The 14,187-nt window shown below is 41.8% G+C and overlaps 1 protein-coding gene across 1 annotated transcript in view; it reads left to right on the forward strand.

Moving 5' to 3' along the window:
• aebp1b (AE binding protein 1b) overlaps positions 1–14,187 on the forward strand; it is a 75,188-nt gene that overhangs the window by 13,142 nt on the left and 47,859 nt on the right. Inside the window, exons 4-6 of the mRNA XM_048618554.1 lie at positions 5,912–5,971; positions 7,766–7,873; positions 12,870–12,953. Of these exons, the coding sequence (XP_048474511.1) occupies positions 5,912–5,971; positions 7,766–7,873; positions 12,870–12,953 (252 nt within the window). The remainder of the gene's footprint in view (positions 1–5,911; positions 5,972–7,765; positions 7,874–12,869; positions 12,954–14,187) is intronic.

Consider the following 14,187-nt stretch of genomic DNA (forward strand, 5'->3'; position numbering starts at 1 on the left):
ATTATTTAATGATGTTTGCATGACGTGATGTAGTATTTTCAGACTAGAATTTTTTTTTAGTTTCTTAGTTGCACATATAATGAATTTGTGCCAATTGAAATATTTTGGTCATTGAGAATCCTTCACAACAGAGCAGTGAGAATTCCAGCCTCCCAACTCATGTACTTTCAGCAAGAACTACAGCAATCTCAAAATCTCAATCTTTACTCAGAATATCCCATGTCATGATAAAAATCGCTGGAATGAAGTATACATTAATGATCTGTTTTATTGTGGATACTCCCGCACATAAGACAGCAGTAGTTGACAAGTGAAATATGAATACAAAGTCCTAGATAAACTCAGAAGGTGTGGAAACATTGCAGAGAGATAAACAGAAATAACATTTTGAGTCCAGTGGGACTCTTCTTTGGAACTTCTGTGTTGCAAAGAAGAGTAATACTGGACCCAAAACATTTACTCTGTTTGTTTCAGATTTCCAGCATCTGCAGTATTTTGCTTTTACTTGAGGAACTGAATCTGTCACAATGTTGAACCCAACAGCAACAATTGGACTATCAAAGTGAAAATAAACACATAAGGTTTTGAGTTTAATTATACATTACCTGCTTCCTATATTTAATCACATTTCTGAAAGATTGATTTGATTGGTTGAGTTGTGAAAGGGTCAGTATAATGGAATATTTTTCATTACCTAGTTGCAGAGTAAATGCTGCATATTAATCATTAGTATTTGTGAATGTTCCAGTAAATAAAGAATTGGCTCTTTTGTCATCTCCTTTATGAGAGACACTGCCAATTGCCAAGAAATGTTTCCACAGGTATCAAGAACTCTCCCTTAAGTGGACATTCATCACATGCTTAACTGTGTGTCAAAGGATATCCAACCACATAAGGCAACATGACGTCTAGACAGATGCATTTTCTAACATCGTAATAATGATCAGGACTGGGAGCCCTCCTTTAACCATAGACACCAAATAAATTGTAGACCCCTACTGTTGCCTCAGTCACCATGTAAAGAGATCAAACAAATAGGCCTTCTGGTTTTTATGGCATAGCTTGTCACTAGATGAACTCAGTGAGCCATCAGGGAAGCATTCAACTCTCTTGCACTCAAGACGTGCAGTGATGTAGTATATGGGGACAAACAGTGCTCTGGAGAAGGGAGATGCTAATGTAGAAAGGAGGCAGTGGCATTGTGGTCTTATCAATGGACGAGTAATCCAGAAACTCCAGGCTACTGTTACAAAGCCATCAGCACAGAAACAGACTGTTCAGTCCAAATCATCCATGCTGACCTAGTTTCCCAAACTGAATTAGTCTCACTTGCCTGCATTCGGCCCATATCCCTTTAAACATTTCCTATTCATCCACCTGTCCAAATGTCTTGAACGTTGAACTGTCCCTTCATCTACCACTTCCTTTGGCAGTTCATTCCACATATGAACCATCCTCTGTGTGAAAAAGTTGCCCCCCAGGTCCTTTTAAAATTTCCCCTCTCACCTTAAAAATATGCCCCCTTGTTTTGAACTCTCCCACTCCCAAGAAAAGGCCTTTGCTATTCACCTTATCTATGCCCCTCATGATTTTATAAACCACTATAAGGTCACTCCCAACCTCCTACACTCCAGTGAAATCAATCACAGCCTAGCCATATAACTCAAACCTGCCTGTCCTGGTAACTTCATGGTAAGTCTTTTCTGAACCCTCTCCAATTTAATAATATCCTTCCTATAGCAGAGCGACCAGAACTGTACACAGTACTCCAAAAGTGGCCTCACCAACGTCCTGCACAACCTCACCATGATGTCTCAGCTCCTATACTCAATGGTCTTATTAATGAAGGCAAACATGCTAAATACCTTCTCAAATACCCTGTCTACCTGTGATGCAACTTTCAAAGAACTATGTATTTGAACCCCTAGGTCTCTCTCTGTTTGACCCAGGACATGAATTTGGATCCCACGTTGGCAGGTGGTGAATGTGAATTCAATTTTGTAAAAAATCTGGAATGAAAAGCCAGCCTGATAGTGATCATGTGACCACTGTAAATTCTTGTTAAAACCCAAGTGGTTCACTGACCTTCTTTCAGGAAGGAAATATGCCATCCTTACTTGGTTTGGTCTACTTGTGACTCCACACCCACAACAATATGGATTCATCCCGATTCAGGATGAGCAAAAAATGCTGGCCTTGCCAGTTATTCGCACATCCAATGAATAAAGAAAAAGTTGCACTCATGAAGTCCCCATTTCTGCTGCAATGTGTGTGGGCAAAAAGTGTCAGAATAAAGAGTCAGAGTCTTCGATGAGTTTATTTTGCATTTCTTCTGATGAGACTGTTAAGCAAGAAAGAGGCAAATAAGGGATAAGGTACCATGTCCTCACTACCTGCTAGGCACATGCAGAGGGGTAAAAGGAAAGGAAAATGAACAAAATAACTTAGTATTCTGCTCACCAACTCCAGGGGATCTCATCTTATCATCGAACTCTATCATTCATTGCACATCATTTTCAATCATGAATATTTTGTTATTTTAGTTTGATTTTTTATTTGTGAACTGTTTCTTCCAATGCTGTAGTTCTGTTTCAGGCTTTTCAACTCCCCGTGTGTTGACTTTTTTTGCCCTTTTCTGTTCTTCCCTCCTAAGGCCTCACAGCATGCCAAGGGTCATGCTGCATCATTCTGCCTTCACTTACAGTCTGATGAATTACAGCATCACACAGACATTTTCGCAACTGAACTTTGCTGTTTGTGGTAACAGTCAGGCTACTTAAAGAATGGCTATACTTACAGTGTAGTAGCAGGGATTGATATGTTAGCTGGAATTCATCCTTTGTGGACTGTGTTCAGATGGGCGCACACAAGCTTAGAATCACATTTGCAATTAATCTATTTTGGATTTCCAGTTATTTAATATTTCTTCGCAATATTCTGATGCAGTTGTACACACTAAGCTTCACTGGATGTGCATGGACATATAATTAAAACTGAACTATTTTTTCATGTGAGATTAGAAGCAGTTAAATGGGATCACAGAAGGCAGGTTGTTCAGGCTCCGGAGGTGCATCCACAATTCAACATGAGGTGTGAAAGACAATTTAGATATGGTGGAAAGCACAAAACACATGTCTGTATGAAGGAAAAGTGGGTTGTGCATAGCATTGGTTGTGAGGGTATATGCCTCAGGATATTATGGATTTTTTGGATTAGGATCAAATGGTTTATGACTCATTCATTATATTTCATGCATGGAGCTCGGCTCCTTCTGACATTTGCAAATAACATGACTATTGGAAGGAAAAAACATCAAATTTAATTCAAGACTAATTTAATGCATGGACAGCTACTGTGTATAGACAAATTTATAACAAAAGAGATTTACAAAGGAACAGAAATTGATAAGGGACCACAGAGAAGCAGAATGGATGAAGGCGTTCAGATTTATACAGGTATGTAGTTTGTTAAAGGAGAATAGAAATAGCCGAAATTCACAGAAGTTTCAACTCACCTTTGCTTGACTCTGTCCCTGTATTGAAGCATTTCATCTTGACATAATACCACCCAATGACTAAATAAGTCAGGCTGGCATTTCACTTCATTGCACAAACTGTGCATGTGAGTTATACAATTCTGTGACCATAAGATTATTGCCGGTTTTATCAGGGCAGAAAAATAAACTCTCCTGACCAATTTCAAATGAGTCACACTTTTTCCATATTAGACATCAATGAGAAACACAAAGAGGTTCTCTTACCTTCATTCTGGCCTTCATTATTGCGCATCCGACTTTAATTGCACCATCATTGGCTGCCAATACCCATCCTTCTGCATCTCCATTCTCCTCCTTTAAGACACTCCTTTATACTGCCTTCTTTAACCAAGTTTGTGATATATGCCTTCATATATATTTCTAGCTTGGTGCCAAATTCTGTTCAATGACTCTTGTGAAGAATAATTCTTGTGTCACTGAAAGTGGCAAGGTAGGTGGAGAAGATCATCAACAAGGCATATGGCATGCTTGCCTTCATTGGCCGGGGCACTGAGTTTAAAAGTTGGCAGGTAATGTTGCAGCTTTATAGAACCTTAGTTACGCCGCAGTTGGAATACTGTGTTCAATTCTGGCCGCCATACTACCAGAAGGATGCAGTGGCTTTGGAGAGGGTACAGAAAAGGTTTACCAGGATGTTGCCTGGTATGGAGGGCATTAGCTATGAAGAGAGATTGGAGAAACTTGGGTTGTTGTCACTGGAATGACAGAGGTTGAGGGGCGACCTGATAGAGGTCTACAAGATTATGAAGGGCATGGACAGACTGGACAGTCAGAAGCTTTTTCCCAGGGTGGAAGAGTCAGTTACCAGGGGCCATGGTTTAAGGTGCGAGGGGCAAGGTTTAAAGGTGATGTACGAGGCAAGTTTTTTTACACAGAGGGTGGTGGGTGCCTGGAACTCGCTGCCGAGGGAGGTAGTGAAAGCAGATACGATAGTGACTTTTAAAGGGCGTAATGATAATTATATGAATAGGGTGGGAATAGAGGGATACGGTCCCCGGAAGGGTAGGGGGTTTTAGTTGGGACGGACAGCATGTCAGTGCAGGCTTGGAGGGCCAAAGGGCCTGTTCCTGTACTGTAATTTTCTTTGTTCTTTGTACCTTGGACAGTAACTGTTAAAGGCACCAAATAGATGCCAGTTGTTGTTATTGGCAAACTCAAATTAGCTTCTTTTTACACTCTGTGTATAATGTTGACAACCAATAGCTGAAAGAAGACCAATAAATGTAGACCTACTTCTTTGCATTCCCTCTTGTGACACAGCTTCCTGTGAAACATATGTCTTTTCCAACTTAAAGAAAATACCTGTGCTTCGTGAATTAAGTTCTCTACCACTCTGCATTGATAACAAAAGTGAACATTCATAAGCAAGAAGTAATTGTGATTTTTTTTGCCTGCTGTGCCAGGAACAGAACAAAAGCAAAAAATTTGAGGAACAGTACACAGTGGTACAGAACATGAATATTGCTGAAAACAGACATGATGCAAAAATCCTTTGTCTTGCACTGGCAAGAGGTATTGGCCAAGACAACACAATAGAAAAAAAGCAATGGGGAAATCTGGGTTCCCCACGCTATGAAGGGACCTATACTGTGCAAACAAATGGGTATGGCCAAGCTTTGCACTTTTTCCGAACTGCACAGAAGCATGGGAAAACTGCTGTTCCCTGTAACCTCCTTCAAAACAATGCCATGGTCAATCACAGTTGATTGCCAACTTAATCAGCATTCTTTTCTCCTTTTGTGTAAATTGTGATCATCTGAAATTTGTCACACTTATATTTGTCACATGGAATGCAAGATGAAAAGCTACGGTAACACATCTTTCCTTCCAGACGTATCCAAGTTCCAAAAGTACACAACAGACAGTCAGCAATGTCAAGGCAAAAGACAAAGGTCCTGATCTTAACCGCACAACACTGAATGAGTTTTGAGCAAACTCAAATTGGACTTGCAGAGTCCTATACTATTTTTTTTGCTCTTTGACGTGTCCAGGTCTACTTTGCAGCAGGTCTTTTTTTCTACTGCTTCAAATTTCCAACATTTATGGCTTTGCTTTTATTCACAGTAAACTGCCGATGCCAAGGTGAAGAAAATCATTATTGCGTGATATAAGTTGAAAATCTTAACATTAAAGCTCAGAGATGATCACATCCCCTTTATAATGTTGGCACCAAACACAAGGTCATTACATTTTCATGGATTTGTGTTAGAAACAGGCATGGTCGGTTGAATATCTCCATACTGTATGATTCCTTGTGAATGACCTCTTTCAATTTTATTTCTGAGGTCGAGAAAGACTATAAATTATGAACTGTTTACAAATATTTCTAATTTTTGATTTATTTCTGATCCACAGAAATTCCAACTGAGCCTGTCACAGAAATGATGGAAGAAATTGTCACAGGCCTGGAAATAAGTAAGTCTAATTAGGATCAAATGAAATCCAAGGAACCATGGTGATTCTGAGTGGAGGTAGTGACATATAAACACAGTTCAACTTCAGCACTGATCCTAATGTTCCCAAACAAAATCCCTTTGCTTGCTTCATTGCAAGACAATTGAAAAGCAAGGGGCCAATCCCATACTGTGGCCAGTTGAACTGTTGTTCTGAGATCTGTTGTGTTCATACCTTGATATTGTTGGGTTTGACAACTGAAGCCAGTGATAGGGCTATTTTGCTTGCTGCTAGTAAATCAGATCAAAAACTGAGTTCTTTGGTGTAATCATGTAAATCGCTAGATTTTCAAATATTACAAATAAGGAATATAAAAGATTGATGATATAAAGTTAATATAAAATAGTTGAATTCCCTCCCTAATGCCATTGTTGGTCAACTCTCAGCATGTGGACTGCAACGGTTCAAGAAGGCAGCCCACTACTACCTTCTCAAGGGCAAAGAGGGATGGGCAATAAATGCTGGCCAGCCAGCGACGCCCAAGTCCCACAAATGAATAAAAAAAAGCAGAACCAGGATCATGAGAAAGAAAAGCATGTTTTATAGCAACTGATATTAGTATCTCCACAGTCTACGTTTTTGACTTCTCGTGTTCTTTAACCCTGGGGAGTACTGACTTTCACAGGGGTACGGGTCTACGCATTGCCATTCATTCATAACTGTCCTAAGTGACCAACACAGTGAGTGCTGACATATTGTGCATCTGTTGGAGGAATCACCACTGAGTCTCAACCAGTGCTCATCTTAGATCCATACAGTGGAATTGCACAGCCAAGTTCCTAAGGGTGGGGGGGTGGCATGCACACATGCACTTAGGTTTTTTGACCAAGCGTCACAGCCATATTGCTGCCATTTCACATTTGGTTTTATTATTATGCCTTGTTTCAGCATTACTGCATGAAAAATGCAGGTCTTTTTTTTTAAATGGCCAGTCTTGAGTAGCTGGAAGTCAGAGCAACTGCTGGCAGCCAAAGAGTTAACGGTCTCAGAATAACAGAATGACTTTATACAACAACAGAGTAATTTTCTTGCAATGTGAAGTTCCTTGACAGCAAATACCAATCATTATGATTCTGCATTGAATAATTAACTAACTATAATGTCCCAAATTCAACGATGAATTCAATACTTAGATTTTATCAATTCCTGCATTTTATTTGCATCAGATTGTAAGGTAAAATTTTTAAAAAGTTACAATTTTCAGGTGTCTCACAGGTGACTCTCTAACAGTGTTAATGCTCAGAGTTCAATTGTCTCCTGGTCCCATTGAAAAGGTGAACGAATGCCTCACCCTCTCGTTGCAACCAGTGGTGAAAAGGAAACAAAACATCAGTGGAAATATCTATTTTGATTCCGGTCTGAACAGATTCCAGCTTTCTTCCTGGACATCTTTGGGTTTTTCCTTATATTAAAATAAAATCAGTCGAATGCAGATGTAGCAACCAGACAGAGAACCCAGAAAAAGACGTGAAGCTGATATTCTAAAGAGGAAAGCCGAGAGACTCCTAGGGGGAAGGAAACAGATGGGTTAGTGTTCACCAGTGTAAATTAGGAGTTATTAGGGATACTACATCATAAGAATTGTTGGTGAGTTCTTAGTCTTGCTTGAATCTTGGTATTTACCTGGGGACTAAGGAGACTGGAATTCCTGAGTCAAGCCAAAATAAATTAAAAATCTCTGTTTCAAGCATAAAGTTAATTTTAACATGAAGGCAGACCATGAGATAAAACAACTAAAATCTGCTTTTTACTCAGTTGAATATGACTTGTGGCCAACTGAACCCCCTACCAAGCCATTCATACCACCTCCCTTTGTTGAATATGAAGCTGAGGAAAAGGAAATCGTTGAAGAGGAGAAAATTGGTAGGTTTATTACATTATTCCTCCTGTTCATAATTTGTACGGAATCTTCTCCTTGTAGCCAGATGCCATATAGTACTTTAATGTTTAAGTGTCTCAAGTGGTGTACAAACAGGGAGGTTCGTTTGTTACAGTATTAAGAGGTAAAACAGGGTGCCAATACCCGCCCAAGATGTCTGCCACAATTCACAGAAACCAGGCAGGTTTAACTTTTAAATATGGTGCTGGTGCTGGAAATCCTGTGAAGTCCCAGCAGTGGCAAGTTCCACCTGTGGCAAGAGGTAAGATACGAAAAGCAGGTTGCTGTAGGGGCATGGTGCAGAAATAATGAGGCAAGTTTCAGAAAATAACATGAACAATTTCCCCAGGCCTCAGACAGAGAAACCTTCCATGAATTTTGACAAAATTGATACTTAACCACTTTCTGGTAAAATTCAGGCCAGTGTGATGAGCACTCAAACTAAAGCCTGCAAATTAATGTAGAAGCGTTTGTATGGGCACCTAACAATAGGTTTAGTGAGATCTGAAATGTGGGAATCAGAGTGTGATTGCTGATAGTTGGCTAATGATTTTGCAAAGGAAGGGAATTTTTTTTATATATTCATTCACGGGATGAGGGCATCACTGGCTCGGCCAGCATTTATTTCCCATGCCCAATTGCCCAGCAGACACGAGTGAAAGATGGGTTTTCCGAAAATCGATAATGGACTCATGGTCCTCATTAAACTCTTAATTCTACATTTTCATTGAACTCAAATTCCACCAACTGTCATGGTGGAATTCGAATCTGAACCCCAGAACATCAACTGGGTCTTTGGATTAACAGTCCAGCAATCATATCACGAGGCCATCACCTACCCCTGAATCTGCATGAATCATTATGGTGCAGAAAGAGTCGATTCATTCAAATACCGAAGCACCAAGAATGCTGCTTTCAAACATATCTACAAGGTTAAAATAACTATTTCTTTTAAAGTATAATCAAAACACTGCTTGCATGCAGCACTTCCATCATATGAGTAATGTATTATTAATGTACTATTAATTTGGATATGGATGTGATTTATAATTTATTTGTAAAGGGGCTCTTTAAGCAAAAAGGTTTGAGAATGAATGAATGAGGGCATAAAAATTAGGCGATGGCGTAATGGTATTATTGCTAGACTATTAAGTCCAGAAACCCAGCTGATGTTCTGGGGACCTGGGTTCAAATTAGATGGCGGAAATGGAATTCAAAAAAAAGTCTGGAATTAAGAATCTACTGATCACCGTGAAATCATTGCCGATTGTCGGAAAAATCCACCTGGTTCACTAATGCCCTTCAGGGCATGAAATTCTGCCAGCCACACCTGGTCTGGCTGACATCTGACTCCAGACCCACAGCAATGTGCCTGACTCTCAACTGCCCTCTGAAATGGCCTATCAAGCCACTCAGTTGTACCAATTGCTACAAAGACTCAAAGAAATGAAACTAGATGGATTACCTGGCATCGACCTGGGCACTGGAAAAGACAACGGCAGAAACAGCCCTGTTGACCACGCAAAGTCCTCCTCACTAACATTTGGGGTTTAGTGCCAGAATTGGGAGAGCTGTCTCACAGACTAGTTAAGCAACAGCCTGACACAGTCATACTCACAGAATCATACCTTACAAACAATGTTCCAGACACTACCTTCACCATCTCTGGATATGTCCTGTCCCACCAGCTGGACAAACCCAGCAGAGGGGGCGGCACAGTGGTATACAGTTGGGATGGTGTTGCTCTAGGAGTCCTCAACATTGACTCCAGATCCTATGAAGTCTCATGGCTTCAAGTTAAACATGGGCAAGGAAACCTCCTGCGGATTACCACATACCATCCGCCTTCAGCTATTGAATCAGTACTCCTCAACGTTGAACAACACTTAGAGGAAACATTGAGGATGGCAAGGGCACAAATTGCACTCTGGGTGGGGGATTTCAATGTCAACCACCAAGAGTGGCTCGGCAGCAGTACCACTGATCGAGCTGGTCGGGTCCTAAAGGACCTTGCTGCTAGACTGGGTCTGCGGCAGGTGGTGAGGGAACTAACAAGTGGGAAAAACACACGTGACCTCATCCTTACTAATCTGCCAGCTGCAGTTGCATCTGTCCATGACAATATCAGTAAGAGTGACCATCGCACAGTCCTTGTGGAGACGAAATCCCACGTTCACATTCATAACAACCTCCATCATGTTGTGTGACACTATCACCGTGCTAAATGGGACAGGCTACGCAAAGATCTAGCAACTCAAGACTGGGCATCCATGAGATGCTATGGGCCATCAATAGCAGCAGAATTGTACTCCAGCACTATGTGTAACCTCATGGCCGAGCATATCCCCCACTCAACCATTACCATCAAGCCAGGGGATCAACCCTGGTTCAATGAAGAATGCAGAAGGGCATGCCAGGAGCAGTACCAGGCATACCTGAAGATGAGGTATCAACCTGTGAAGCCACCAAACAGGACTACTTGGACGCCAAACAGCAAAAGCAGCAAGTGATAGACAGAGCTAAGCGATCCCACAACCAACGGATCAGACCTAAGCTCCGCAATCCTGCCACATCCAGTTGTGAATGGTGGTGGACAATTAAACAACTCACTGGAGGAGGAGGCTCCACAAATAACCCCATCCTCAATGATGGAAGAGCCCAGCACATCAGTGCAAAAGATAAGGCTGAAGCATTCGCAGCAATCTTCAGCCAGAAGTGCCAAGTGAATGATCCATCTCAGCCTCCTCCAGTGGTTCCCAGCATTACAGATACCAGTCTTCAGCCAATTCGATTCACTCCCAGTGATATCAAGAAACGGTTGGAGACACGGATACTGCAAAGGTTACGGGCCCTGACAACATTCCGGCAATAGTACTGAAGACTTGTGCTCCAGAACTTGCCACTCCCCTAGCCAAGCTGTTCCAGGACAGTTACAACACTGGTATCTACCCGACAATGTGGAAAATTGCCCAAGTATGTCCTGTAACAAAAAGCAGGACCAATCCAACCCGACCAATTACCGCCCCATCATTCTCCTCTCAATCATCAGTAAAGTGATGGAACGTATCATCAACAGTGCTATCAAGCAGCACCTGCTCAGAAATAACTTGCTCAGTGACGCCCAGTTTGGGTTCTGCCAGGGCCACTCAGCTCCTGACCTCATTATAGTCTTGGTTCAAACATGGACAAAAGAGCTGAATTCCAGAGGTGAGGTGAGAGTGACAGCCCTTGATATCAAGGCTGCATTTGACCGAGTGTGGCATCAAGCAGCCCGAGCAAAACTGGAATCAATGGGTATCAGGGGGCAAATGGGTTGGTTGCAGTCATACTTGACACGTAGGAAGATGGTCGTGGTTGTGGGAGGTCAATCATCTCAGCTCCAGGACATCTCTGCAGGAGTTCCTCAGGGTAGTGTCCTCAGCCCAACATTCTTCAGCTGCTTCATCAATGACCTTCCCTCCATCATAAGGTCAGAGGTGGGGATATTTGCCGATGATTGCACAATGTTCAGCACCATTCATGACACCTCAGATACTGAAGCAGTCTATGTTCACATGCAACAAGATCTGGACAATATCCAGGCTTGGGATGACAAGTGGCAAGTGACATTCACGCCACACAAATGCCAGGCTATGACCATCACCAATAAGAGAGAATCTAATTACTGTCCCTTGACATTCAATGGTGTTACCATCACTGAATCCCCCACTATCATTGGTTCCCATTGACCAGAAACTCAACTGGACTCACCACATTAACACAGTGGCTACAAGAACAGGCCAGAAGCTAGGAATACTGCGGCGAGTAACTCACCTCGTGACTCCTCGAAGTCTGTCTGTCATCGACAAGGCGCAAGTCAGGAGTGTGATGGAACACTCCCCACTTGCCTGGATGAGTGCAGCCCCAACAACACTTAACAAGCTTGACACCATCCAGGGCAAAGCAGCACGCTTGATTGGCACTACATCCATAAGCATTCGCTCCCTCCAGCACTCGCGCTCAGTAGCAGCAGTGTGCACTATCTACAGGATGCACTGCAGAAATTCATCAAAGATCCTCAGACAGCACCTTCCAAACCCACGACCCCTTCCATCTAGAAGGACTAGGGCATCAGACATATGGGAACACCACCACCTCCAAGTTCCCCTCCAAGTCACTCAGCATCCTGACTTGGAAACGTATTGTCGTTCCTTCACTTTTGAATCAAAATCCTAGAATTCCCTCCCTAATAGCATTGTGGGTCTACCAGAGGACTGCAGCAGTTCAAGAAGGAAACTCACCACCACCTTCTCAGGGGCAACTAGGGATGGGCAAAAAATGCTGGCCAGCCAGCGACACCCACATCCCACAAATGAATAGAAAAAAAAAAGGAAAAGGGGATGGAACTCACTTTTGGTGGGAGCACTGTGCAGATGAGGTAAGTCAGACATCCATTCTTAACCTAATTTAAATGGAACAAGAAAACGGACTTGGTATATAACAGCAGTCGCCTTGCTATCAATAGTTTGCAAGGAACTGCCCAAATGAATGAGAACCATTATGAAATCAAGAAGAGGTGTGATGTGGCTCTGCAGCTCCAAACTACGCAAGTGAGCTGAAATTAAAACACTGGTTGGAAGCAATTCACAATAAATTGAAGCTGATGACAGGCATGAGCTCAAAGGAGTATATTTATCACCACTTTGGCATTTGGAGTATTTCTGCAATCTAGGGTCTCACTCTTCATAGTATATAGTTGAAATGCAAAAATTTGCATGTCTGTGGGGGGAGCAGAGGAATGGGACTACTAGATAGCTCTTTTGAAGTTCTGGCACACATGTGATGGGGTAAATCGCCACTGGCTGTGCTCTATAGGTCTAATTCTGATATTTCTTGGTGCATTTAAGGTGCTGTTCATCTTGCTGTGCTTTGTGTACCTCAATTAATTCCATTCTTGCACGTGAAGTATTCAAACATGATTTTTCTTAATTCCTTTTACAGCTGAACCTACAGAAGCTGCAGAAGTCTCAATGGAGTCATATGCAGAGAATTATGATTATGGAATAGATGAACATGTAGATGAATGTAAGTTTCAAACAACTTACTCTGCAAAACAAAGTACAGAGCCACCACATGGATACATCTATGGATATACATCTTTTCCTCGGATGGTGATGGCTAGCATGAGGGGACATAGCTTTAAATTGAAGGGTGATAGATATAGGACAGATGTCAGAGGTAGGTTCTTTACTCAGAGAGTAGTAAGGGCGTGGAATGCCCTGCCTGCAAAAGTAGTAGACTTGCCAACTTTAAGGGCATTTAAATGGTCATTGGATAAACATATGGATGATAATGGAATAGTGTAGGTTAGATAGGCTTCAGATTGGTTCCACAGGTCGGCGCAACATCGAGGGCCGAAGGGCCTGTACTGCGCTGTAATGTTCTATGTTCTGTGTTCTATAGTCATGAGCACTTGGTTTATAACAGCAGACACAAGTGAAACATAACATTAGCCCTGTGTTGAGTTGACATGACTCCTTAACAGGAGAGTCAGCATCAGGGGGGTTAATCCAAGTCTCGTAGAAACAAGACAGGAAGTGATTTTGCAAAAAAAGTCTAAGTTTTAGAGTCTGAACACCAGCCAACAGTGTTATGCAAGTTCCAGAAAACCTCCTTCAGGATGAATCATCCTTTGTGTCCCAAACTTGGGCTCTTAAAAAAATAACATTCTTAGTCTTTGACGGTTTGAGGAGTAGCTGCCTTTGATCAACAGAGGCCTCATTTCAAATAAGTATAAGAGGCACTCAGCCGATGCAGCTCCTCCAGCTTCAAAGACCAGCTTTACATATATATTTATTGGTCTCCAGAAAATTAGTGGATACAGGATAAATATTTTGTTTTAAAAGTGAAAAAAAATACTTATGAAGAAAAGCCAGAACTGGGACATATCTATTGAAACAGCAATGGTTAAGGGATTTTTAAAACAGCTTTCCAAATTATGCACAATTATACAAGCTAAACAGCGAGCATTTGTTTTCTTGATCAAAGAATGAAGAACAACCAAGGTCAATTAGAAACGAAAAAGGGAGCATTAGCGGCTTTGAGACAGAGACCATAACAGCATTGGAAAGAAAGTGGTTAAATATCTGAAAAAGAATTGATAGAGAAGGGAGATAGTAGGAACTGCAGATGCTGGAGAATCCGAGACAACAAGGTGCAGGGCTGGATGAACACAGCAGGCCAAGCAGCATCATAGGAGCAGAGAGGCTGATGTTTCGGGCCTAGACCCTTCATCAGAAAAGGGGGAGGGGAAGGGGGT

This window comes from Rhincodon typus, chromosome 40 (assembly GCF_021869965.1).
Source record: "Rhincodon typus isolate 14 chromosome 40, sRhiTyp1.1, whole genome shotgun sequence".
NCBI lineage: Eukaryota > Metazoa > Chordata > Chondrichthyes > Orectolobiformes > Rhincodontidae > Rhincodon > Rhincodon typus.